The sequence below is a fragment of the Sceloporus undulatus genome, chromosome 1, assembly GCF_019175285.1.
Source record: "Sceloporus undulatus isolate JIND9_A2432 ecotype Alabama chromosome 1, SceUnd_v1.1, whole genome shotgun sequence".
Lineage (NCBI taxonomy): Eukaryota > Metazoa > Chordata > Lepidosauria > Squamata > Phrynosomatidae > Sceloporus > Sceloporus undulatus.
In genome coordinates this window covers 35,677,129-35,703,618 of record NC_056522.1, presented here as the reverse complement: position 1 = coordinate 35,703,618, position 26,490 = coordinate 35,677,129, and the positions used below count along the sequence as shown (strand labels likewise).

General features: G+C 39.5%; 1 protein-coding gene across 2 annotated transcripts; it reads right to left on the bottom strand.

The window, feature by feature from the left end:
• Window positions 1–292: 292 nt before the first annotated feature.
• FLVCR1 (FLVCR heme transporter 1) lies at window positions 293–24,693 on the bottom strand. Of its 2 annotated transcripts, XM_042444893.1 has the most exons (10): window positions 23,421–24,692; window positions 22,101–22,245; window positions 19,420–19,560; window positions 17,663–17,730; window positions 13,822–13,925; window positions 11,659–11,769; window positions 11,264–11,369; window positions 10,098–10,209; window positions 8,114–8,178; window positions 293–7,166 (listed from the first exon to the last, which is right to left on the bottom strand). In XM_042444893.1, exons 1-10 carry the CDS (start codon window positions 24,120–24,122, stop codon window positions 7,092–7,094), a joined length of 1,629 nt encoding a protein of 542 aa, XP_042300827.1. In that variant the 5' UTR covers window positions 24,123–24,692; the 3' UTR covers window positions 293–7,091. The 2 variants fall into 2 exon arrangements, with proteins under 2 accessions (XP_042300827.1, XP_042300829.1); XM_042444895.1 differs by lacking the exon at window positions 11,659–11,769 and having other exon boundaries at window positions 23,421–24,693.
• Window positions 24,694–26,490: the final 1,797 nt, after the last annotated feature.

Below are 26,490 nucleotides of genomic sequence, written 5' to 3'. Positions count from 1 at the left end.
TTCAGGTTTGTAGTAACTATTATACACTTCCTGAGTCATATACACTATATATTTGTTTTAGGAACACAACATTAAGGGAGCTAAAGCTCTAATGAAAGGACACTCAATACTATCTAAGGCCCCATACAGACAGGCCAAAATAAAGCTGCTTCGGGTCACTTTGGAGGTATGCTGTTTAAATGATGCATGCAACCTAAGAGTCCAGAAGCCCACACCAAAGCCACACTCCAGCCTAAGGGCTGGTTAATGTGGCTTTGGCCCAGTTTCCCGATCTTTAGGACATGTGTAAACAGCATACCTCCAAAGTGACCCGAAGCAGCTTTATTTTGGCCTGTCTGTATGGGCCCTAAAAGCCCTACAAGCTTTTGCCACTAAGGTAAAAAATTAACTAAATGAAGGAGCCATTCATTAATAGCCCTGTCCCTCCACAGGACTATTTTTATTTTGTTTTTAAATATAATTTTGCTCCCACCCCCGAAATTTGGGGGGTAAACTACATTCCACCTATTCTATTTTGAGGGCATAGCTGGAACCTGAGAAGACTGTGGTTTCAGCAGTTTCATATAGTCTCCCACCAACACAATATGCCTTTTCCTCCTTGCTTGAAGGCTGGAATTCTAATAGGGAGAGGAGGTTGGCTGAGAACCAAAGACTTGTTGAAAAGAAGCATCTAAGCTCTGAGGTTGGAGCGCCACTGAAAACTTTAGAGAGTCATTTTTGCTCCTTCCTATAGCCCCTCAGACACTGGCCTAGCTATAAAGGACTGCTGCCTAAGACCCCATTACAGGATAACCCTAATCTTCATTACTTGATCATTATTACAAATGCAAATTTAACTTTGGAGGACTGTCCTAAATGCAGGCTACTGACTGATATTAAAGCCTTCTTTTCTGCCACTATTATATCTAAATAGGTAAAAATTTATATTCTGTTTTCTGGCAAAGAACTAGACTTTAAATTTGTCAATTGCTGGCACCCTTGATGTATTTCTAAACATCAGATTATATCATACTCATGCATTAAGACAGCCACGGTATAGGTATTGTTTGAGGCAGTCAATCCTTTTATCTTACACTATAATTAAACATGTATTAATCTTTCATACGAAACAGATATAATATTCCATATTCCATTATTAACTAGATGAAAAGTTAGTTAGGAAGAGGGACTGTATTTATTTTTTGTGACAATAATCAGTGGGAACGCTTGCAGTGGGGAAAGTATTTCATAGTCTTACAGTTCTCACCACAGCTCTGCGGACTACCACTTGACCCTTTTTATACTGAGACTTCTCCAAAACTACATCCATACTGGCAAATAGACAGAGAAAGAATCTGCAACAAATAGACCAAATCCAAAGCACTAGTTACATCTTCACGCGGGACCCTAGCCTTAATGGTTTGGTCTAGTATTTAGTCTTTCTGGAAATATTTATAGCACAGGACTTGACAGATCTGAAAACGAGACCACGGTATGGACAGTTGGTACATAGTGTTGTTTGGTACCATCCAGAAACCAGGGGCCCTTTTACACTACAAATATAGCACCATAATGCAACTGTTTACTGTAATGGAAAAAATCCAATGGAATCCTGGAACTTGTGCTTCAGTCAGGCACTAGAACTCTCTGAAAATTTTATATGCTCCCACTAAACTGCATATCCCAAGATTCCATGGGAAGTTGCCATGAGAGTTAAAATGGAAGATAGTGCTATAATTGTATAGTATGCATGGGTCCCAGGTCATTTTTATGCCTTGAAAATAGCAGACAGATACTGCTGAATGACACAGAAAATGAGCAAAACTTTTGAATGCAATATGGATAGCTAACAAAAAAAGAGTATCAAAAAAGTATTTTTTTAAAAAATCAACTTTTTATAGCAAATTTTACAATATCACAGTGATTGTGGCAAATACGTCCAGCAGACATATGACAGCAGCAGTGAGAATATGGGCCCTCTTTTTTAAAAAGTCACTGAACTTAGAATAATTGGTGACACACAGCACCCATTGACAGAGGTATTGTACATATCAGGAGTGGCCAAAATTCAACTCTCTAAAATTGTTAGACTGCAATGACCATCATCCCTTGGCTCCTAGTCAGCATATGCAATGGTGATGGATACTTGGTGTTACAGTATAACATTTGGAGGGTTCCATTTTGTTTGCCCAGTTTACAGTCATTTCAATATTCGTGTTCTCCCATTTACACCCATATGGCCCACAAGGAGCACAGAAAATTTCATCATTTCTACTTTCAGAAAGTCAAAATTATGACATAGATAGCTGGCTACAACAACTGACACTGAGTTTACAAACTTGAATTGAGGCAACTATTTTAAGACACTCCAGGATTGTATTACTTACATCTGACTCCATTAAATACACTGGTAAACATGTTGTGAGAACTTAAGGTTCAGATTTGGTTAAATCTGTCTTTCTGATGTTGCACAGCTGGCAGATAGGTGGTCCATTTTGCTGTCAGAATGCTAAAGAGTTATTGAGATCAAGTAGACAGATACATAAACATTTGGAAAGACATCTGTACCACAGGTCAATAACATTGGTATGGCAAACAAGATAACATAGCATGAGCCAAGCAGTCTCAAAATGAAGCTGAGTAATCAATGGGCCATAGAGATAGTCTTTCTCGGACTAGTTACAAGGCTGAAACATTTGTTTACACCAGGGTTAGAATTATGCAGTCCTCTAGTTGTCAGACTGCAAATTTCAACCACCAAAAACCAGCAGAGACAGTATTAAAGAATGATAGGATTTATAATCTAGCAACATCTGGAGGATGACATTCTCACCCCTTTCACCTTTGGTCTATAGGTCTTGAGGACCTGGTTTCTGGATTCAGCAGTGCCACTATTTACCTTTAAAATGACTTCAACTTTTTTATTCTTTCTGAGAGTTAGCAAAGAAAAATGCAATAATACTCATCTTATGGTTGGCATAAAAGTTGGCATTAATGGAGGAGACACTTATATTTTTATAATAGAGAAAAATGTGCATTTCAGAACACACAATTTTTAAACATGAGCATGTCTTACAAGATTGTAAAGAATACTGAGCTGCATAAATTCTAGACATACTGCCAAATTTGAAGGTACTATGGCAGACTTTTGCAAAGGCAGTTCTGTCTCACCAGATATGCAAACACATTACACATTTGCTCGAAAATTTGGTTGACTTGGGAGAAAATACTGTAATAGTGAACATTTGCAAAGAGCACTAGAACCAGTATCAAGGTTTGTTTGTTTGTTTTGATGATGTAGAGCAGCAGTACCCAAACTGTACCCTTTAAGAGATTTTGGACTTCAGTTCCCAGAAGCCTCAGCCATGTTGGCTAATAGTGTGGGATTCTGGGAGCCCAAGTCCAAAATCAGGCACAGTTTGGGGGCCATTGATTTAGAACAATCAACATTGGTCCAAAAACACACAAATGAAGTTACACAGGCGAAACATTCAGCTCACTGAAGCTCCATAATATGGATGGCATTGCATATTTTAAAATTATGCAATAGTTTAAAACCATTAAAAGTTATGTATGTTCACTTTTTGAGAATATAACATATCAACCCACTCACAATTTAAACTATGAGTAGGCAACTTCTAAGAGTCAGGATCAGCTTCCACTCTTCTCCCAAGACTACACTCCCTCACACCTGCTATTTTGGGGCAAGCTGACCTGCAGCTTTCCCAACGATAGAATGGCAGACTGTGCCTCCAGGGAGGACAAGTGACCATTCCAGGTCATTCTTCTTCCTCCTTTAGATCCATGGAGGCTTTTTCAAAACAGGAAGAAACTGAATGGTAGTTTCCCCACTAAAGCAGATGTCTATACTGCCAATTACCACCTCTAGAGGTTTCTGGGGTACAAGTGGCCATTTTTGGGGAGGGGAGCCAAATTGAGGGCCACATTGAGTTGTATGATAATTTGTCAACCTGAGAAAGTTCGATACTACTAAAGTAGGGAACAAAGATGAGTCTCCACCACTGACAAAATGTATCAGTTCCTAATCCTCAGTAAGAAGATTTGGACAACCTGTTCTGTTGAACTAACTCAATTCAGCACATACAAATTAACACATATTGAGGAAGCTACGTTAGCCAACCAATAAAATGATCATGAACCTATATTATTTAAAAAATAAGATATTTCATTAATTTGAACTTGCAAGCATTCCCCCATATTTTACATTTGATTTGACCAGAAAAACAATTTGCCAAGTTCAGGTTAAGAGCGTGCATGGCCTTGCTTCAGGATCAATCCATTTTAGCTGCAATTAAGCCCTCATTACATGAATGCTTTGTTTTCAAAAGCTCAGTGGGCCCTCTGGCATGTCAAATGTATTTCGAGTTTGCAATTTGTAAAGAGTAACTTTGTACTTTAGCAAAAGACACAAAAAAGGGACTTAAAAGGATTAAGGTTTCTAAATTATGAACTGAATGCTGCAAAGAAAGAAACTAGCATCTCTTTAGCCCTAAAGTCCATACTAAAGCTAAGAAAAAGTGTGGAGTATACCGGCCTTTTTAATGCTACATCATTGTGGATGCAAGCTGTCCCTCCTGTGTTCAAGAGCAATCATGTTCAGAAAAATATTGAACCTATCTTTGCAAAACCAGATTTGGGGGAGGCCTTTTTTTAGCTTGTCATCCAGTTGTACATAGAACAGACAATGGATGAAAATAGCTTCATTTTGATAATGCCTATTAAAAGAAGACAGTGCACTGTTAAGCACTGACTATGCCTCAGATCAATGAAGCTAACCACATACTCCTAAAAAATAAAAGCCAGGAGACAAATTTAAAATATGAATATGCTCATATATTAGGGTAATTTTTTCCTAACCTGGAAGTTATGTGCATTACCACAGGTTCACTATACAACACCAGCACAGCATCTATAGAACCTTCTAGAGCTCTAGTCACAGCACTAGAGCTTACTTTGAGTAAACATGTGTATCTTCCATTTGCATGTTTTTGAGGGTATGGGTAAATATCTTCCTACACAGTTTTTTCTACTCAAACACAACAGTGCTCAGATAAGCCGTTCTTCAGAATCTGTACAGCCCAGAATTTAATGCTTAACAGACACAGGTGCTGTAGTCTAAATGTCAGCCTTACTATATTCTGACATGGGATCATCCCTGAAGTATACTGAGGAACTAGTAACTAGTTCTAGTGATTAGTAAACTAGTAGCATTTTAGTAAGTTATACATATTGTTAATATACTGATTGCTACTAAAGTGATGTTCATGTCAAGTGTAACAATAACAGGACAAGGCAAAAATAGTATCTCTATATCACTGAGGTCATGGAGAAAGGAGGCAATTGTGCTTAGCAAAAGATTACATGCCCCACTGGAAAGGCTGAGAAGTCAGAGTATGAGTACAAGACTGCTTACATAAGAGAGGTTCAGTAAACACAGACACACTATTTTAATAAGTATTGTCTCAGAAATGTTCTAAATTTTCTCAGCAACATGGAATACAATCCAGCCAGGTAAGTTGATTTTAAAAATGAAGGTTTCTCCCATTTCAGACAGTTGGGCTTAATGAGTCTATTTTCGGGGGATCATATCTTTTTTCTTAAGCTTAGTGATGCTGCAGAATAGATGCACTTATACTATTATATCAGAAGAATTCACAGGAGAAAATTTATCTTCCCCATCAAATAGAAGAGAAACTGTCCCTATAGATTTGAGAATTGAGAATAGCAGCATCAGTAAGCTCAGGAAAAGCAACAGACCTTTCACTTTAAGCTTTCTTTTAAAAGTAGGAAAAATTGTTAATCATTATTTACTTCCATGCAAATTGAACTAAAGGGATACCATGATGGAAGAACATCACTGTTAATATTTCCAGACACATAAGAAGAATTGACAAACTTCCACCAATCAGAACATATACACACACTGGTATATTCCCTTAAATGTAAAAGGGAATGTACATAAAATCTTAGAAGTGAGTCCTTGTTCTTCTGTTACATGATTCACTAGAAGGCACAATACTCTTGTAAACCTGCACATATCTGTGACAAGGTAAAATAGCAGAGACTCACTGTGTGCTCTTGTAATTTTTTGTTTAATTGCCAATTCACTTGATAATGCCTATTAAAAGAAGACAGTGCTGTTCACTAACACACATTCATGAACAAGTGGAGAACGGCTGTGGACATGGGCATTTGAAAGATTTGGCAATGCTTTGTTGCCATTCCCAAGCTACAGAAATATGTATGTCTGCATTTTCAGAATGCAAAGGAAAAGAAGTCGGAATAAATGAGAATCTAGAGATTCTGTTGTTCACAAATCAATACAGCCTTTATCTTTTAAATAACAGGCCATAAAGTATTTCCAGAAAATATATATTTATGCAGGTCCTTCACACATATTGAGAAATTTCATAAACCATGATCCTTTTAAAGCCAACAGAAATGGCAAATAAAATTTACAGTATAACACATTCAAAAATTTGAAATTCTTATACTGTTTGTTGTGCAATGCCTCCCCACCAGAAAGGCAGTTTAATATTTCTAAAATATTTACAGTAAAAATCCAAGTTAAAAAAACCACTCCCTTAATTTATGACAATCTATTCAGTGCACACATTTCACGGGCTGTGTTCAATTCTGGATATCTGCTTTCACAGAAAAAACAGAATCAGTGTGAGAAGGAGGTAATTCACACTTTCAGTGGGACCCTTCACATGCACCAAAAAACCTGCTCCAAAGAGCTAGGAGGTAGATCTTTGGGCTATGAGGAGGAAAAGAGAACCGCTGTGCTATTTTAATCAGAACCTGTGACGTGTCATAAAACTGAATTGCTCTCATATATTTTTGAAAGTCCACAGATTCCTAGAAATCCTTTATCCATGCAAATTTTAAAAAATGATGAAAACTGCCAATATAGTCTCTGAAATACTAAAATGTGACACCAATGGAGTATGGGCATTTTACTTCATAAGCAAATTGCATGGTATTATCACTGATAGCACATAGCTCTACCTTCAGGCATATAGGTCTTGCGATCAAACTATTTTCATTTGGTATAATGCAACAACTGAAGATCTTTAACATTCCTCTGTTTAAATGTTTGTTTCAGACTGGCTTTTTGGTGCAGTTTTATTGAGTACATCTTCTATAGGAGAATCAACTGACATCTGTGAGAGAAATAACAGAGATAAAATTGATTCAATCAGTAATTAATTCCTGGTAGGTTCCCCTTGATATCACTGATAATATTCTATATACTTTGAGCAAAGGCATTAAATAATAACACCACCAATCAACAACAAAATCAGAGAATAACTTAGTGCAAACAGAACACTTTTACATTATTTGTACACATTTATATTATTTACTACAGTTGGGCCTCTGAATCAGTGGAGGCTTCATTCCAGACACCACCACCATCACCACCATCACTGATACAAAAAAGTGCAGGAGCTCAAGTCCCATTATTTTTTATGCATGCTCTGTCATTGAGGATAATGGGGCAGGGCCACCTGTGGGTGCTCCAATCTGCAGATAGCTAACCTGCAGAGGACTAACTGTACAAATTTTAATATTTATCTTATTTACAAGCAGGCTAGAAAGAAGTACTTTTATAACTTCCAACTAGAATAATAAAGAATGGACACAAAACAAGTGAAAAATATTCCTGTCTTTTTAAAGTCACTACTAACTACAATCCTAAAAATAACTTTGTGAGCTAGCCTTATTGAAACCATTAACAGATGCAAATGATGAATCAAAGCAGTGCCATTAACACATAGAAGCTTTCAAACATTTCTAACAGCTTCCCAGTTGTTTCCAGTTCCCACCCATTCTAGAAAAGTAGTTTGGGAAGAAAAGCTGGGAAAATATATCCACATATGGAAGATACTACAGACACACAACAAATAACACCTTTGCTTTTGAGACTCCTTATGGCCAAAACATTTTTAAAAAGACAATCTACTAGAAAAAATACACAGCACTTTAAATAATGGCAAGTCTAATTGGTTACTTGAAGCAACCAGCACTGTAATAGCATTAATAGTTTTACACCAAGTGTCAGATTTAGTAGCTAATCATGCCAGCAAATTAAAAGATTAAAACTACTTACAGATTTAATGTCAACATTTATCCCTGAATTCACACTGTGCCTCCGCAAATCTGATTTGATTAAAGCTGAAAGAAAGAAAGAACTGCATATAAATTCCAATGCAGTAATTATTCTGCTGGATAAGTTTTTCACTATTTACAGGATGTTTACTTGGGATTCAAGAGACTACTCCTATGTAAGATATTTATAGACGTAAAATATTCATTGTATACTGAAATCACTACCAGTACTAAACAAGGCTTTCCAGGGACTTATACATTAAAATTAGTAGGTGCATGATCCAGCATGATAAAAAGCACTCGGCAACATAAGAAACAGGGGAGGAAATGCTTTAGTATAGGCAATGGAAAAACATGACAGCATGAAGGCTGATCATCTGACTGATTTCAGATAGCATGAGAACCGACTTTCCAATATGAAAAAACTAGAAGCAGTGAGGTTTTAACAACTCATTGAAGCGTTATGTAGAGAAACTAGGTTTATGTACAGAATTACTGAAAGGCTAGAAATTAGTTCCCTCTTATTTAGAACATTATCACACAAGGCTTTTAAATCATAATTAAAATTGGAGAATAGTATTTTTGAAAATACTAATCACACAACATCTCTGTCTTGCTGCTGCTATGCCTTTGAAGCACTGTTAATGTTGGAACAGACTGGCAAGAAGGGGCGACTTGAAGCTGGCTGTGTAAATGTGTGTAAATGCCATGCCACCAGAGCATCTTGAAGCCGCCCACATTTGGGCAGCTGCCCAGCTTCCGGGCAGCTTCGGAGCCATGCTCTCAAGCCACTCGGACAGCAGCTTTAAAGGGCTGTCTGTTCCGGCCCTTACTGTCCCTTTTCTTTTTTTAAGTATTTATTTATAAAAATCCAGGAAAAACAGTAACGGTTTTGTTATATTCAGACAGTTCATTACATGTCCATTACTAATTTACAATCTTCATTTTGCTTCAATATGTTCCTCTGATAATCCAGTTTGCAAAAATATTTTTTTTCATTTATTTTCATTGATTTCAGAGTTCATAATTTTACATCCTTAGTTTCTCTGATCTGTTATTTACAGATTTTGACCAATTGTCATCACATATCAAACCATTTATTTTTTCAATAGTTTAATATTTCTGTTCTATCTTCCTTATCTTTTGCTTAACTAACCTATACATTAATCTACAGTACATGCTAAAAGAGTGTCCCTTTTCATTGACAGGGAAAACTCATCAATAATCTCCCAATCACACTGTTGTTTCATTAATCCACAGGTGCAAAACTGGCAGTCATATGGTGTCAGTGTCTTCTCTTCTCCCTTGTCCCCCGTGTCCCTTGCTATTCCCAAGCAGGCTGTTTTCGTTTTTTCTTTCTCCCCTATTTCTACTGGGTTTTTAAAAAATTAAATTGCATTAGCATAACTCTGGAACTGTGTTAAAAAACAACAATTAAAACCATACTGGGCAGGCCACAGGTCAGGAAGACAGGGTTAAGGAGTGTGGAAGCGAGCACAAGGGACCATCGATGGCAAAAACAGTATCTTCTGTTACTGCAGAGACGTGTGGAAATTTAATTTTCTCCAGCTAGTATGTTTGTTTCCTTTTACTTATGTGATTGTGGCAAGACGAGGTCCATGTGATAATGACCTTAGACTACTGACCTGCCATTTCCTCTCCACTTCCACTTTCCCCTTTGAAGTCAAAGGGAAGCAAGCTGCTGCTTTATTAACGTTACTGATTTTCCTTTACCCCAACATCTTTTTGGAAATTAAACTGGGCTTTTTTATTAATTTTTTTTATTATTATTATTCTCAAGAGTTATTTTCTATTAATATATAGAATTTGAAAAATATAAAAAACCTGTAGTCATTAAAACAAACACATACAGAAAGTGAACAAATGAATTAAATCTTTGAGGGGAACTACTATATGTCTTACTGACAATTTTCCTGTAGGAATAAGACATTATACATTAATCTGAAAGAAATTTAACTAATTACCTGTTAAAATGATACCTATAAACATCCACACAAAGAGAAAAATGTTTCCTGCACGGGGGTTGTAGTCTGTTGTGAGCTTTCCTTGAATCAATGTAAAGAGGATCCCAAATATCTGTAATGAATATGCAAGAAAGTATTTCAAGTTCTCAACCAGAAGATCTGTAGTTGTTTAACAATGACTATCAGAAAAAGGAACTGCACAGTATTTGTTCACAAGGCTTATGCTGCAGCACCAATTTCGTGGCTCTGCTGGAGACCAGCTCCATTGGGTTTCTGTCCTTCACAAACTGGACATTATAAGAAATTTCCAGTTATTACAACTGGTGTCTGAGTCTGTTTTCCTCTTACCTTTCTTTCCTTTGCATTCTGTTTTAGATTTTAAGCCCAGGATTATTGTCTGGCTTTTTAAAAAACTGATTTTTGCAGATGCAGATCTGGGAGCTTTTTAAAAATTATTGATACAAACACTGTTATCTCTGTTCAGTCAGCACATGCCAAAAAGCACTACAATTATACCATCTGCTATCAAAAACATTGTTCCCTCATCTTAATCAGTTTTGATTTCCCACCCATACCATACTAATAGATTTGTATTAACCATTATACGTAGAGGGGAGCATAGCATATTCTCACCATACTGATACAGCACAGTAATTTTCTCATTTTGCTGATGTGTGCAACAATGCGAAAGGAAGAATGTCTCACAGTCCACCAAAGGAACTAAAAGTTCCAGTGGAGAAAAAGCTAAGTAAACTCTGCTTGCATTCTAAGCAGAAAGGACAGGAGTTGGGGAAAGGAAAGCTAAAACATATTGGTACTTATGACAAGAGTATTGATATTATGACCACGACTTGATTTATTCCACAGTTTGATACAGTTTTAATGAAAGTAACTAAAAATATGCTCATGCAATTTTAAATGCCTACACAGTGGCTTCTGAATATTATCAACAAAGATGCTCCAAGCTTTAAAAACGGCTCAAATGTATTCTGAAAGATGCAAAGAAGCAAAGATTCTTCTCTTTTTATTTTAACTAGCTATGTCAAACTTCCATGATATTTTTAAGCACTAGATAAATCTCTGTGTTACAAGACTGTGACCTATCTGAACTCAGAAAAGAGTGCTATTTATTTAGGAAAAAGCTTTACAAAGTATTCCCTCATTACCTGTGCTGAAGCATTCAAAAGCCCCGATGAGGTGCCTTCAGACTCTGGGTATGTAATTTCCACAGCATATTCAAAACCAAGGGGAAGGTAACCAGTCATAAAGAAGCTGTCATAAAAATACAAAATTCAAATTAACAACAGCACTTAAAGACCATGCATCAAAAGCAATTATTAATGTCTATTTATTGCTCTTGGGCTGTAAAAACAATGTATTTTGCTGTGTTCTTTGCACTTCATTACCACCAGCTTTAACATCCAGTTTTAAAAACCCATGCATAACTGAGTGAACCTTCTAGAAAACTCACAAGACTTTAAAACACAAGTTTTATAAAGATTACTTAACCTGCTCAAGAAAGTAGAATAGCATATTTTCTTAATGCTTTGCACATCCTTACCCAAGCACTCCACCCGTCACAAATACAACTATAAGGTGTCCACAATCCAAGGTGAATGTAAATACAACCATCCCGACAAATGAGAGGATGTACACAATTAATGTTGTCTGCCTATGAAAAGAGCACAAAGTCAACATAAAGAAACACAACCTTGTCAATTACAGATCACATCTGTATTATTCTTATTGCTTAGTTTTAATTAACCTGCTTTGCATAGCAAACATAGACATAGGCGGGGTACAGACCGCTGCTTTGCGGCGGTCTGCCGCCGCCGCCAGTAGGTCCGCAGGGGAGTCAGAGCCTTCACACGGCCCGACTCCCGCGCGGACCGAAAAAGAAGCTCCAAAATTGAGCTTCTTTTTCCGTCGTGTTTGTGATGTAGCGAGGCGCCAGGGGCGCGCTCGCTACGTCACAAGCGGCATGATGCGTACGGACGCTCAGCGTCCGATACGCAAAGATGGCGCCGGCCATGTAGAAGGGCCGGCGCCATCTTGTACGGACGGAGTCCATACTAGGCCCAGGGGCGTCTATAAGAGACGCCCCTTTTTTAAAATGGGACGTCCTCCGGACGTCCCAAATGGCGGTGCAGAAAGCACCATAGATAGGCCAAAATAAAGCTGCTTCATGTCACTTTGGAGGTATGCTGTTTAAATGATGCACACATACATCTTAAGAGGCCAGAAGCCGCACGAAATGTGTGCTCCAGTCCTTAGGACTGGAGTACAGCTTTGGTGTGGATCCTGGCCTCTTAGGACACATGCATCATTTAAACAGCATAGCTCCAAAGTGACCCAAAGCAGCTTTATTTTAGTCTGTCTGTACGGGCCCATACTGTACTATCCATCACTCTCCTCTATCCTGTACAGAGTTTCACTATTGATATCATTTATTTAAAATAATAACATTATGCTTTTCCATCTTTCAGTATTCATAAGGTACTTACCAAGATAATAACATAAAAATCATCATTCTAAGAACAACAACAGTAAAAGAGCCCAATATAACTAATTACAGAAAGTAGTTCTCTGCCCACAAAAGTGCCCTCTAAAATAGCTATGCTAATTTTTCCTCTGAATCCCATTAATGAGGGAGCCCAACAATTCTGGCCTCTATTGAGTCTGAGTTTTCAGCAACATCAGAATTTCAGAATGTTAGCTTAAGATCTGTCCTGGGTTGTTTTTTTTTTTATTTAAATTATTAAAATACTTTATTAAAACAAAAAGAAAAAAACAAATATACATAAATCAAATAACAAACATACATAAAACATGTAAACAATAACACATCATTACATCATTACATAACTTTCCCTAACTTAAATATATGCAATCTTCAGTATATCTATTATTATACTAATCTTCCATATACTTCTACCATCTCACATCTTCATACCTTCAGACATAAATTCATCCAAACCAACATCCTCAACGCATACACACTGACTTCCTTCCTACCAATAACCAATTAAATCATGGATAAGTGACTTCCTTAATTTGTTTCTACACTGTGGATCCTATCTCTAAAAAGAGGGGGGAAAGCATCAAGGAAACATTATCTTACTATCTTACTGTCATTTTCTCCTGTTATTTTCTAAAAAACTTGATTACTTTGCTCCATTCACTCAGGAATTGTTCTTCTGGTTTGTCTCTAAGTGCTTGTGTTAGTTTATCTAACATCATCCCATCATATAATTTTAATCACCAAGTCCTGGATTGTTTTTTTAAGTTGTTTATTAAATTACACACAAGCTGTTAAGATCTGACTGAACATTAACTGGACACTTGGCTTAATACACTCCAGAATCTTTGTTCCAAAGCCAGTGTACAACAGGAAGATGGAAGGGGTGGAGGAGGACCTGGCTGTTAAGGAGCTCCACCTTCATAAGCTATAATGTATGAAGCCTTGCAAAATCATCTGAACTAGGGCAGGATTTTTGCACCGAAGCCCATGCATAACCATACAAAACAGGGGATAAGTGGCATCATGATGCTCATTTCCAACCACACACCATGGCATCTTCCACCACTAGCTATGCTGGTTAAGATTGATGGAAGTCACAGTCCAACAACATACGGAGAACCTACAGCAACTACAGGAAGCAAGCTAACCACAGCGAAAGAACAAACAAGCTATAATGACTAATTTCTCCACTTGCAGACTTACTTGTATGTTTTGGTGTGATCCAGCCATAAGCCACAAATAATTGAGCCCACCATTCCAGCTACCACAAGTGTCAGGCCAATCCTTCCTGCATTCACTTCTTCTCCCTTTAAATAAAACAGTTTTGGAACTATGTATAAGCAATGTTGTTTCTACTACAGTGAAAATGCACATAGAATCTCTCTCCTACCTGAATGCAACCCTTATTGTCTCATAAATGATAAGCTCTTAACATCATTAAGTAAAAAAATATGGCCACCACTTCTGTAGATAAAGTCTAATGGATAAATATCACTATCATTTACAGATGGGTTAATACATATTAAGAGAATATTTAAGATCAGTCAGTGAAAGAAAAACTGCTATTATTGCACTGCAAAAGATGTTGCCTCATAGTTTGTTAAAAAGACTTAAATGTCATTAAAACAGACTTCTGCATTATCAATCACAGAATTTTTAAAAAGGCAGCCAAAATTAAAAATCACAAAATGGTAAAATCTGATGTTGCCTAATATCTCTGGGCTGTGAAAGATTTAGGAGATGCCTTCAGAAGACAGAAGATGGACTTGTGTATTAGAATCATAGAATCATAGAATCATAGAATCGTAGAGTTGGAAGAGACCGCAAGGGCCATCCAGTCCAACCCCCTGCCATGCAGGAAATCCAAATCAAAGCATCCCTGACAGATGGCCATCCAGCCTCTGTTTAAAGACCGCCAAGGAAGGAGACTCTATCACCTTCCGAGGAAGTGCATTCCACTGTCGAACAGCCCTTACTGTCAGGAAGTTCCTCCTAATGTTCAGGTGGAATCTCTTTTCCTGTAGCTTGCATCCATTGTTCCAGGTCCTGTTCTCTGGAGCAGCAGAAAACAAGCTTGCTCCCTCTTCAACATGACATCCTTTCAAATATTTAAACAGGGCTATCATATCGCCTCTTAACCTTCTTTTCTCCAGGCTAAACATCCCCAGCTCCCTAAGTCGTTCCTCATAGGGCATGGTTTCCAGACCCTTCACCATTTTTGTCGCCCTCCTTTGGACATGCTCCAGTTTCTCAATGTCCTTTCTGAATTGTGGTGCCCAGAACTGGACACAATATTCTAGGTGGGTCCTGACCAGAGCAGAATAGAGTGGCACCATTACTTCTCTTGATCTAGACATTATACTTCTATTGATGCAGCCTAAAATAGCATTGGCCTTTTTAGCTGCCGCATCACAATGTTCACTCATGTTCAACTTGTGGTCTACTTGGACTCCTAGATCCCTTTCACACGTAGTTTCATTCAGCCAGGTGTCACCCATCCTATATCTGTGCATTTTATTTTTCCGCCCTAAGTGCAATACCTTACATTTCTCCGTGTTGAAGTTCATTTTGTTAGCTTTGGCCCAGCTTTCTAGTCTATTCAGGTCATTTTGAATCTTGATCCTGTCCTCTGGGGTATTAGCTATTCCCCCTAATTTGGTGTCATCTGCAAATTTGATAAGTATGCTCCCAATTCTGTCATCCAGGTCATTGATAAAGATGTTGAATAGCACCGGGCCCAGGACAGAGCCCTGTGGGACCCCACTGGTCACTTCTCTCCAGGATGAAAAAGAGCCATTGTTGAGCACCCTTTGGGTTCGGCCGGTCAACCAATTACAGATCCATTTAACAGTTCCTTTGTCTAGCCCACATTTTACAAGCTTGTTTGCAAGAATGTCATGGGGAACCTTGTCAAAGGCCTTACTGAAATCAAGATATACTATATCCACAGCATTCCCTTCATCTACCAAGCTGGTAATTTTATCAAAGAAAGAGATCAGATTTGACTGGCATGACTTGTTTCTCTGAAACCCATGTTGACTTTTTGTGATTATGGCATTGCCTTCTAGATGTTCACAGACTCTCTGTTTAATGATCTGCTCCCGAATCTTTCCTAGTACTGATGTCAGACTAACTGGACGATAATTGTTGGGATCCTCTTTTTTCCCCTTTTTGAAGATGGGGACAACGTTTGCCCTCCGCCAGTCTGCTGGGATCTCTCCTGTTTTCCAGGAGTTTTCAAAGATTATTGCCAATGGCTCCGATATTACATTTGCCAGTTCTTTTAATACCCTTGGATGGAGTTCATCTGGTCCCGGAGACTTAAATTCATTTAGATTAATAAGGTGTTCCTCTACTATCTCTTTACTTATTCTGTGCTGAAATTCCCCTATCCTGTCCTCTGCTCCATTATCCTCAGGTTGAGCACCCTTTGCCTTTTCTGAGAAGACTGTGGCAAAGAAGGTGTTGAGTAATTCTGCCTTTTCTCTGTCTTCTGTTAGCATTTTGCCATCTTCTCCACGCAGTGGCCCTACCGTTTCCTTCTTCTTCCTTTTGCTGCGGACATATCCAAAAAAGCCCTTTTTATTGTTCTTAACCTCTCTAGCAAGCCTGAGTTCGTTCTGCGCTTTAGCTTTTCTGACATTACCCCTACACATGCCTGCTATTTCTTTGAATTCCTTTTTCGTGATTTCCCCCTTTTTCCATTTCTTATACATGTTCCGTTTCAAACTTAGCTCAGTTGAAAGTTCCTTAGTCATCCATCCTGGTTTCTTGAGACACCTCCCATTTTTCTTTCTCACTGGAACTGTTTGAAATTGTGCCTTCAGTATCTCCCTTTTGAGAAAGTCCCATCCGTCCTGAACTCCTTTATTTTTTAGTATTTCTGACCATGGAATCGCCCTCAATACTTCTCTAAGTTTACTGAAATCCGCTCTCCTAAAGTCTAGGATGCGTGTCTGACTATGCCTGGCTTCTCTTTTCCACTGTATTACAAACTCCAGGAGAACATGGTCACTTCCACCTAATGATCCCACCACTTGCACCCCATTAACCAAGTCATCCTTGTTGGTTAGGATCAGATCTAAAATAGCTGACCCCCTTGTTGCCTCTTCCACCTTTTGGACCATGAAATTGTCTTCCAGGCAAGTGAGGAATTTGCTAGGCCTTGAGGATTTTGCTGAGTTTGACTTCCAGCAAATATCAGGATAGTTGAAGTCACCCATCACTACTACATCTCTCTTTTCTGACTGTGTGGTCATCTGTTCTAGAAAGATATCATCCAATTCCTCAGTCTGACTTGGGGGTCTGTAGTAGACTCCCACCGTAACATCCTTGTTGTTTCCCTCCCCTTTGATTCTTATCCAGATGCTCTCCACCTGGCTTCCATGATTGATGTCCAGGATCTCTTCACTGGTGTAAATATCTCTGACATATAGTGCTATTCCTCCTCCTTTCCTTTTTGGCCTATTTCTCTTAAGGTTATACCCCTCTATTTCCACATTCCAATCATGAGACTCATCCCACCAGGTTTCAGTGATGCCTATTATATCATATTTGCTTTGTTGTACTAGGAGTTCGAGTTCATCTTGCTTATTTCCCATGCTTTGTGCATTAGTGTAGAGACATCGCAGACCATGGTTCCCTTTTACTTGCTGCCTGTGCAAGTTTTTTTGCCTCCCACTGTTGGGTCCTTGCACTGTTTGCCTTGTTTCCTCTATGTCAGTTTGACTATTTTCGCCATCCCTTTCGCCTTCCTTAATATTGTCTCCCTTCCCCTCGGAACTCAGTTACTAGGAAATACTTACAAAGAGACAAACACCATATTTCATACCTACCAGTAATTCACAGATCAGATCCATCCTTCCATTGCTTTAGCATGCAGCCAAGATATATCAATGTTTGATTCACAAAGTTAATCCAGTCAGAGCTTTGCCAGCTCTGAGCAAAAATGCCACTGCTGAGCCCATAATGAGAACCAAGCAATGATCCTTAAATGAAGCATCAATAAAGGAAATCATTCACAAGGAATTCTAAAGAAATTTACCTCATAATGAAATACTATCATTTGGTTTAGTAGAGTTGAGACTGAATAAAAAGCTCCAGTCATGATTCCTATAAGAAGACAATTAAAAATATTGCTATGGTTACTGAAATAAAATCAAATAAAACTCACTTTAAGTCCTTCAGCAAATTTAGGAACTTGCAACATACAAAAAGGCATTTTCTTTAGCACCAGTATGTGAAGAAGCTGGGAAATATGGTATGTTGTCAATGAGTCATTTACCACATTGGCTAGCAACTGTGGTGTTTGTCAATAGCTGCAATCAGGTATTTTTATTGTTGTTTTTGGCTGCAACTGAACAGTTTCCATAATCACATGCAAGATCCCACAATGCACTATAAAATACAGAGACCTTACATCATCAATAATAATAATAATAATAATAATAAAACATTTTATTTGTATACCGCTTTTCCATAGATCAAAGCAGTTTACAGACCATATAAAAATCATGAAAAACATCTCATAAAAATAGATAAAATCCACTAATACAAATTATACAAAATCTGAACACAATCATTCATCAAGGCTGAATCATCTAAACTGATCCACTGCTAATGCAAGGAGGGCAGTGAATTTCACAAGAACCTTATCCATGTAGTGATCTTACTATGACAATGGAAACCAACACTTAGCAGACCACTAAAATCCTGTCCAGAACTACCAACAGAAAAAAACAAATGCAGCATGTGGTGTTTTATGTGTAAGATAGCCCACTAAAATGTGAAATAATTCACATGAAAAACTAAGCAAGAACTAAACCAGCCTCAGCATGAATGCCAGAATCATACAGAGCAGAATTTTCAGTGAAATTTAAAGAACAATATATATAATGAAAAACCTTTGCTGCAAAACCTGTTCATATCTATACAGTTTTGGTGCAGTGGTTAAATGCTGGTCCTGCAGCCAGAACGCTGTAAGTCCAATCCTAGAGGAGGGCTCCAAGGTCCACTCAGCCATTCATAGGTCGCTAAAATGAGTACCCAGCTTGCTGTGGGCAATTGGCTTACACACTGTAAACAGCTTGGGGAGTAATAGTTCACTGATAAGCGGTACAGAAATGTACTTGCTATTGCTACAGGGTGATTAAAAAAGAATGGTGCAAAAGTAAAGCTGTTCTTATTAGGTTTTGCTCCATTCATTTCTAACCACCATGTATTTATAAAATATTTGGATATCTACCATTTATTTCTGAGTGTTTGTCCTGTTTAAGGAAAATATCAGATATCTTTGGGAAATGAAAGTGTTTGCATGCATTTTTTTTAAAAAATGAACTAAAACATTGTCATATAATGAAATGAACTATATAGTGGTTGGCTTTCATCTTTTCCTATTATTTTGCTCTGATAATTTATAAGGCATTATTTTATTAATTTATGTGTATACATGCTACATGCTATCTATTAAAAGTACATGGGGGTTATGGCAATTATGTCATATAAGTCTAAATCAGGAGCGTGCAACGGTGGAAGGCTAGGGCGCCACATTAGCCCTCTAGGAGACATTGGAAGGCCACACTTGCTTCCACCCCCCCCCAAAAATTTTTTGCTCCTGAACACCTGCAGGAAGTATGGGGGTGTTTTCACATTTTGGCATCAAAGAGTCCCCCAACCATGGTGGAAATGCCCTCCACACCTAGCGTGCATTTGGGGGTATTCTGGACCCCTGGGAAGCACAAAAATTTACCCTGGGGTCACTCTTTGACCACTCCTGGTCTAAAAAGATTATCCAATACTCACCATAACTTATCAGCAAAAGAACAAAAGGAACATTTTTGAACAGGTTGACAATTGATTGCTTATAAGAGTAATCTTCTGTAGATACATCCAGGAGAACTGCTTGGGACTGACTTGGAGGATACTTAGGTTTTTCCTTAAACACTAGAAAGACAATGACACAAATGTAAGTTTTGCTACCCATTCTTTATTACTCAAATGTCATTATTTGGCATTATATAAATATTAGTAGAATATTAAATCATGTTGTTATGCTACAAAGCACATCATATTTCTTCATCACAGGGCGATTTATATGCAAATTTATGAGTTGTATATCTTCTTCAATGCCTATTGTAAAACAGTGTGGATATGCAGACTATACCCAACAATTAGTCTCAACTCGAGTAGACCCACTGAATCAATGAAACTCATTAAAACACTGATTTACTAAATTATTATTCTTTCTATTAAACAGACTGTACCTGGGACTAAAAATTGGATTTAGACCACAGTGCCATTCATATGAAGCTATGCAATTTAGCAGCTTAGAATAAGATGCAGTTACTCCAGATTCATAATTTTCTTCTTAGGAATACCATTGGTGTTGAGACTTTGATATGTGAAAGCACTCTTTCTGAGTTTTGTCAGGCAGAAAAGACAAGGGGTCACCTTTGCTCACTGCTTTTCTATATATACTTTTCTCTTCACAAAGCAGAGACCATGCCCAAGTACTTTATTTTTCCAGCTTATGCACATTGCCTCCCAGGTTCAGACTACAATTTGTTTGTTTTCAGACATTCTTTGCTGCCAAGTGTTGCAGATGCTGCTTTGCACTATTTATCCAAGAGTTATACTTTTCCCTTTTGGAATTGCCACAATGTTGCTTAAAGCTTTCAGTTTTTAGTAACTAACATTTTATCCCTATCTTCAGGAATCATCTCTAGCTTCCATACTGAGTTCTACTTGTTATTATTCTTTTTAATAATGGACTAAGTAGGTCAGAGCCATGTGTGCTACTTTCACCTTGAGGATAAAGGCAGGCTACACATGTAAATAATAAAGATATATAAATATTAGTGCAGTTTGACAAGCTGCACACTCTAGTTTCTTTGATTTGCTTCCCTTCCTCTCCAATGCAAACCCTTTGCATATATGCTTTCTGCTTCTTCTTCTTCTTCCCATTTCTGTGGTTTGAGGTATAATGATACACATTTAGTCCCTGAGAAACTGTTACAGTGGAACCTCGGTATCCATGGGGAATCCATTCTGGACTCCTGCAAATACCAAAATCTGCAGATGCTAAAGTCCCACTGACCCCATTGGTGGCGTGTGCACATGGCCGCACTGCCATTAGGGACAGCCCCCATTGCCCCCAATGCTGGTGCATGCATGCAGCCACACCACCATTAGAGACAATGGGAATGGGACTTCAGGTAAGCTCTGTTGTCCCCAATGGTGAAGTGGTTACGTGCACACACCGCCACTGAGGACAACGGGACCGCCCCAATGGCAGTGCAGCCATGTGCACATGCCACCACTGGGAACAATGCAGGCTTGCTGTCCGTGGACGCTTGAATCGATGGAAGGCAAGTCCACAGATATCGAGGTCCCACTGTAATAGGTTTTTGCACTACCAAGGATGTGCTAAAATGCAGTTTGAAAACCCATGAAGTAAACGATAGCAAGATTCCCAATGCAAATACTTTAAAAAGTGAAGTCCAAGAAGATCTGGCCAAAAAAGTGAAAGCACGCACTGCAAAATAGTGTGAATGCATCAGTGAGATTTTGCCCATTCCTAATATGATAGTTAAGACAAAAAAAATGTAATAACTTTTCTTTGTAGCTTCAGCTAAACCCCCAAAGGAAAAAGATTAAATATCTACACCCATGATGGCAACCCTTACAACAGGGAATTGCATAACCTTTCATATTGTGTTGAACTGCAACTGCTAGTATCCTTAGATACCATAGCCAATGGTGAAGAATACAGATGCTATCTGAACAGTCTCCACCACAAATGAAGCTGGAAGGGATCCCAAGGGCTATCTAGTCCAACTCCCTGCCAATCCACACCTAAAGCATCCCTAAGAGGTAGCCATCCAACCTCTGTTTAGCTGCATCGACACTGCAGTAAAAAATCCAGTTTGACACCACTTTAATTGCCATTGCTCAATGCTATGGAATTCTGAAAACTGTATTTTTGTAAGATGTTTAGCCTTTTCTGTCAGAGAACTCTGGTACCATAGCAAACTAGAAATCCCAGGATTCAATGGCATTGTGCCATGGAGGTTAAAGTGATGTCAAACTGCTTTATTTATGCAGTGTGGCAGCAGTCTTTAAAAATCTCAGGAAAAAAAGGAAACCATTTGCTTGCAATGTTCCACGGCTGAACACCTCTGACCTTACATGAACATATTCTGCAAAAATAAATGGTAAACACTGATTTGCGTTTACAATTGTAAGTCTTAAAAAGAGACAAAAATCCCTTCCAACATTCTGAACACGAGAAGTTATATAAAAGTTTCTTTTCTCTTGCTAACTGTTTCTAGTTAAATAAGAATTGGTGGCTTAAAATGGATGGTCAAGCATAGCTTCACCTCTGACCCAGCTTTCAATTCAGAATGCTTCAGTTATATTAATTCAAACTGCATTGCTCCCTCCAGTTTTTAGCAACGTGATGACGCCAGGTATGTTTTACTTACCAAGTGCTACTAGGATAAACAAGAATGTGGATACTGCTGCTGTTCCATAGAACATATTTCGGATGTTATACCCCATGAGATCCATGTCATTGGCTGTGTTTGGAACTAAGACTGGTGGCAATAAGAAGCCAATTGCTGTGCCTAGCTGTAAAGACACACCAATGTAAAAAACAAGTTTTAGAAACCAAAATAGCAGATTATATGAAAGTAAGAGAAAAGAATGGCTGAAAGAACAGTGTTCCTTCATTAACCTGTAAAGTGATGGCCATGAATGAGACTATTTGGGATCACTGTACTTAAATACTGTAACCCACTTTTTCTGACTTAAAATGCAAGGCTACTTTTAGAACAATAGTTGTATACAGATTATGTAACTCACTTTTCTGGCTGAGTTTCATACAACAATACTTTCCATAAGCATTTATTTGTCCAGCCAGTGAATCTTGCTCTTACTAATGGTTATACCAAATAGACTGGTAACCTTATTGACTCTACAATGACTGCAACTCTATATCTGGGATTCTGAGTCTGTAGATGTTTAGAGTTCTCCTCAGGAATGTTACCAGAAACACATGACTTAATTGCAAAACTACTAGAGCTATCTTGTGTCTTTAGATCCCACAGTGACAAGTAAACACTCATTTCAAATCTTAGCCCTGTCTTCTGCTCTTAAATATTTTCTGTATTATTCAGAACCAACTATCAAAAAGTTGCTAGATTAAAATGTAAGTCTTACTGAGTTGTTTGAATGGCAGACAGAATAAGAGCAGTAAAATGCTTCCTGTCATTTTGTTTTGTTTTGTAATCTTATAGACTACATGGATAAACGTAATAAATTACAACACAATCCTGCATCAGCAGGGTTTGGACTAGATCAGTGCTTTTCAGAGTGTTGGTCTGTGATAATCTATAAGCCACTAGCTGCCTGACCATGGCAAGTTTATAGGACACTACACAAGTATTGTAACTATGACACAAACATGGCACTGGTTTCTGGCATGTTGGGGGGTGGGAATTGCTGGTCCATCATATCGAACAGCTTCAGAAGCACCGGACTAGATAACTTGGAAGGTCCCTTCCAACTATGATTCAGCTTCAAACACTTTCCTTTTCCACAAATAAAGCTGCTTTAAGCATCAATATAGACAAAAGTTTCCTATAATTAATCCGCAACTATGTAGTACACACAAAACATACTATTAGGCTTTTCACGCCATGCAAAATTACTCGTTTTTCTCTCCACCTTAGACATACTTTCTTCACATGAGCATCCCTCTCTAAGCACATCCAACCCAAAGATCAACCATTCATCCCCCTCACCTGATTTCCCAGAACAGCTACAGCGCAGGCAGTAGAAACTTCTTTGGGCCCAAACCAGACAGAGGCAATGCGGGAGGGCAGCCCCAAAATAAAGACCTGAGCGATGGAACATATGATCTGAGCCAGCAAGGTGACTGGATATAAGTTTCGCTGAACGCTGGTACACTTAATCCAGGCACCCAAACAGTTGAGTCCAGAACCCAGCAAAGCAGTCAGGCGAAGGCCACGAATGTCCAACAGCCATGTGGCAGGAAAAATCAGAGGAATGTATGCCACCATATATGCCACTGAGAGCCAATCAATTTGAGAACTAGAAACATTGTAGTACTGTGTAAAGATACTTGTCAGTATACTGTATTGGATCCACTGGAAGGCGTTCACCAGGGAGTACAAGCTGAAGATAGCCAGCACCACCAGCCGACGCTTGGAGAGCCGAGGGGTCAGCTTCCCGCCTGATGCAGAGGAGGAGAGCATCTCTTCCACCTCAGAATGGTCCTCAAGATTAGGAAACGAAGGGACTCCACTTCTAACCTCCACATCGCTCTCGGCTACCAAAGGCGTGGAGCAACTGATGTGCTCAGTCTCTTTGCCTGGGAGGCAACCATTCTGCTGGAAGGGAGCTCCCATTGCCACCTTCAGAGTCTCACCACCCTCTTCACCACCATCCCCAGGCTCTCCCATATCAACTCCCTCCCCACCCATCTTTGAGCCACTCTCCTTCCAACTAGCCTCTACTCATTCCCCTCCCACCCCTTCCCAAACTAGAGACAAGCAATCCCCACCTACTGGAAGTCTCCTTCCTAGAACCCCTCCTCCACACAGCTCCCTCTTTCTCCACAACTACCTTCCTCAAGGCTGAGCAGGGCTATGGCAAGGTTACTCCACACACACAACAGGAGAGAACTGCTCCTCCTCTTTTCCCTCCTCTTTCTTCCACCCACTATACTGTTGTAGGATTATTTCCCCCCCCCCCCAGTTTAGACACGCATCACTAAATTCACACACACATCCACACCCACCACGGAGTCACAAGTTCCCCTTCCTTCCCTCGCTCCTCCTCTCGCCAGAGCCTGACTAAGGTCACCCTGGGCCTCCCCAGGTGTCCTCTGGACCTCACCTGTCCCCTTCCACCCCAGACACCTGCAAAGCCCCACAAGGCCTCTCCCTCCCTCAGCCCCACTTGCTCTCCTTTTGCCGCTGGGCCCTGCCCTCCCCTCCTTCTCCAAGAGGGAGAACCCCCAAAGCCTCCTGGCGCTTCCCTACTCCTTGCCAGAATGACTCCTACCGGCTCCCGCATGCTCAGAGCAGCGCAGGCCGATGCATCCCCACGACAGCGCGTCTCAGCCAATAAGGAGCCGTGGAACGCCAGCGTCTCAGCCAATCGCGAAGAAGAAGGAGGCATGGTTCGGTCTTTCATCCTTCCCTCCAGGCATCAATCAACGCGGGGCCCCGCCCTTTCGAACGCAGGGCGTGGCCGCGGCTCCTTTGATCTCAGCGGTGGCCACGTGCTGCTCAGGTTCACAGCTGCTGTTGCTGCTGCTCCAGGGATTTAATTCGATCTGATTCCGTTTCAGTCTCAACATTTTTCTCTCTCCTCTCTACAAGCAGCCAGGGTGACCAGATAGAGGACAAAGGAGGACAAGCTTCTGCAAAATGTAGGACCTTCAAGAAAAACATGTAGGGCACGACCACATAAAAGCTAAAAAAACACAGAAATGTCAGTTCTGCTCCAAAAATGGAGGAGCTTTTGGAATTCCTCCTGGACAAAAGGCTGGAATGGAGGGCCATGTCTTGGAAAAGGAGGACCTCGTCCCTGAGCAAAGGAGGACAAGGCACCCTGAAATGGAGGACCTTCGGGGGAAATGTAGGACATGACCAAATAACTTCTATCAACGTTTCTTATAAATTCATGCTTCTTAGTTGTCCTCAAAATGGAGGACATTCCTGAATTCCTTCTGGAGAGAAGGCTGGAATGGAGGATGTGTCCTGGAAAAGGAGGGCGCCTGCTCACCCTGTGCGAAGGTGGGCAAGGCACCGTGAAATGTAGGACAGGCAAGAAAAATGTAGGCGGTGACCAAAGAAAAGCTAAAATACTCATAGAAATGTACATTTGCGCTTCTGAGTCAAAATGGAGGACATTTCTGAATTCCGCCTGAACAGAAGGCTGAAATAGAGGACATGTCCTGGAAAAGGAGGGCCTCTGGTCACTCTGCTCCATAGCCATTAATTAGTACAATAATTATGTTGCAATTTGTTGTATCATTTTTAAAAAGAAACAGCCATTGAGGTGTCATGGGAGTTTTTGGCGATTTTTCCTGCCCAAAGAGTCACTTTTGCGCAACCAACATTGCGCAATAAGGCGATAACGCAATATTCTTCCAGACGCCATTCATTTCTATGGGAGCCCGTTGCGCAACGCTTCCGTAGTTTTTGCGTCATTCCTCCCCTTTTGGGGCATTGGGGGGGGGGGGAAAAGGAGAGTCTGTCATTTGTCTCCCGTTATCCTTTCTAATGCATTGCGAAATGGTTTGGTGTGGTAGGGAATAACGCAATGCGACGCAAAAGTTACTGATTGCAAAGTTCCCATGATGCTGAGCTGCTTTTTCACCCCATTCCCTTCCGGTGGCCTTCCTTTTTCAGGGCAACCCCGGGGGAGGGGGTTTTGAGTGTGTATATATAAATATATATATAAATAAATGTATGTTCTGAGTGAATATGTGCAGAGATACATTCTTTGCGCGAATGCAAACGTGCATATATATGTGTGTGTGTGTGTGTGTGTGTTTTGCCTTGATGTGTGATGGAGGAATACATAGGATGCTATAAATTAAGGGGACCCTAAAGGGTCATCAAGTCCCCCCCTTCTTCTGAAGGAAAACATAGGTTGCCAGAGAGATGGGAGGTACCTCAAAGGGTCATCCAGTCCAGCCCCTTCTTCTGTCCTGAAGGAATACATGTGAATATAAAAACGTGTGTGTGTTGTCAGCTATTGTGGATACTATGAATATGCAGAGAGATGTTTATTAGTATGTGTCTCTGACATATATGTGTATATATATGTATATCTGTC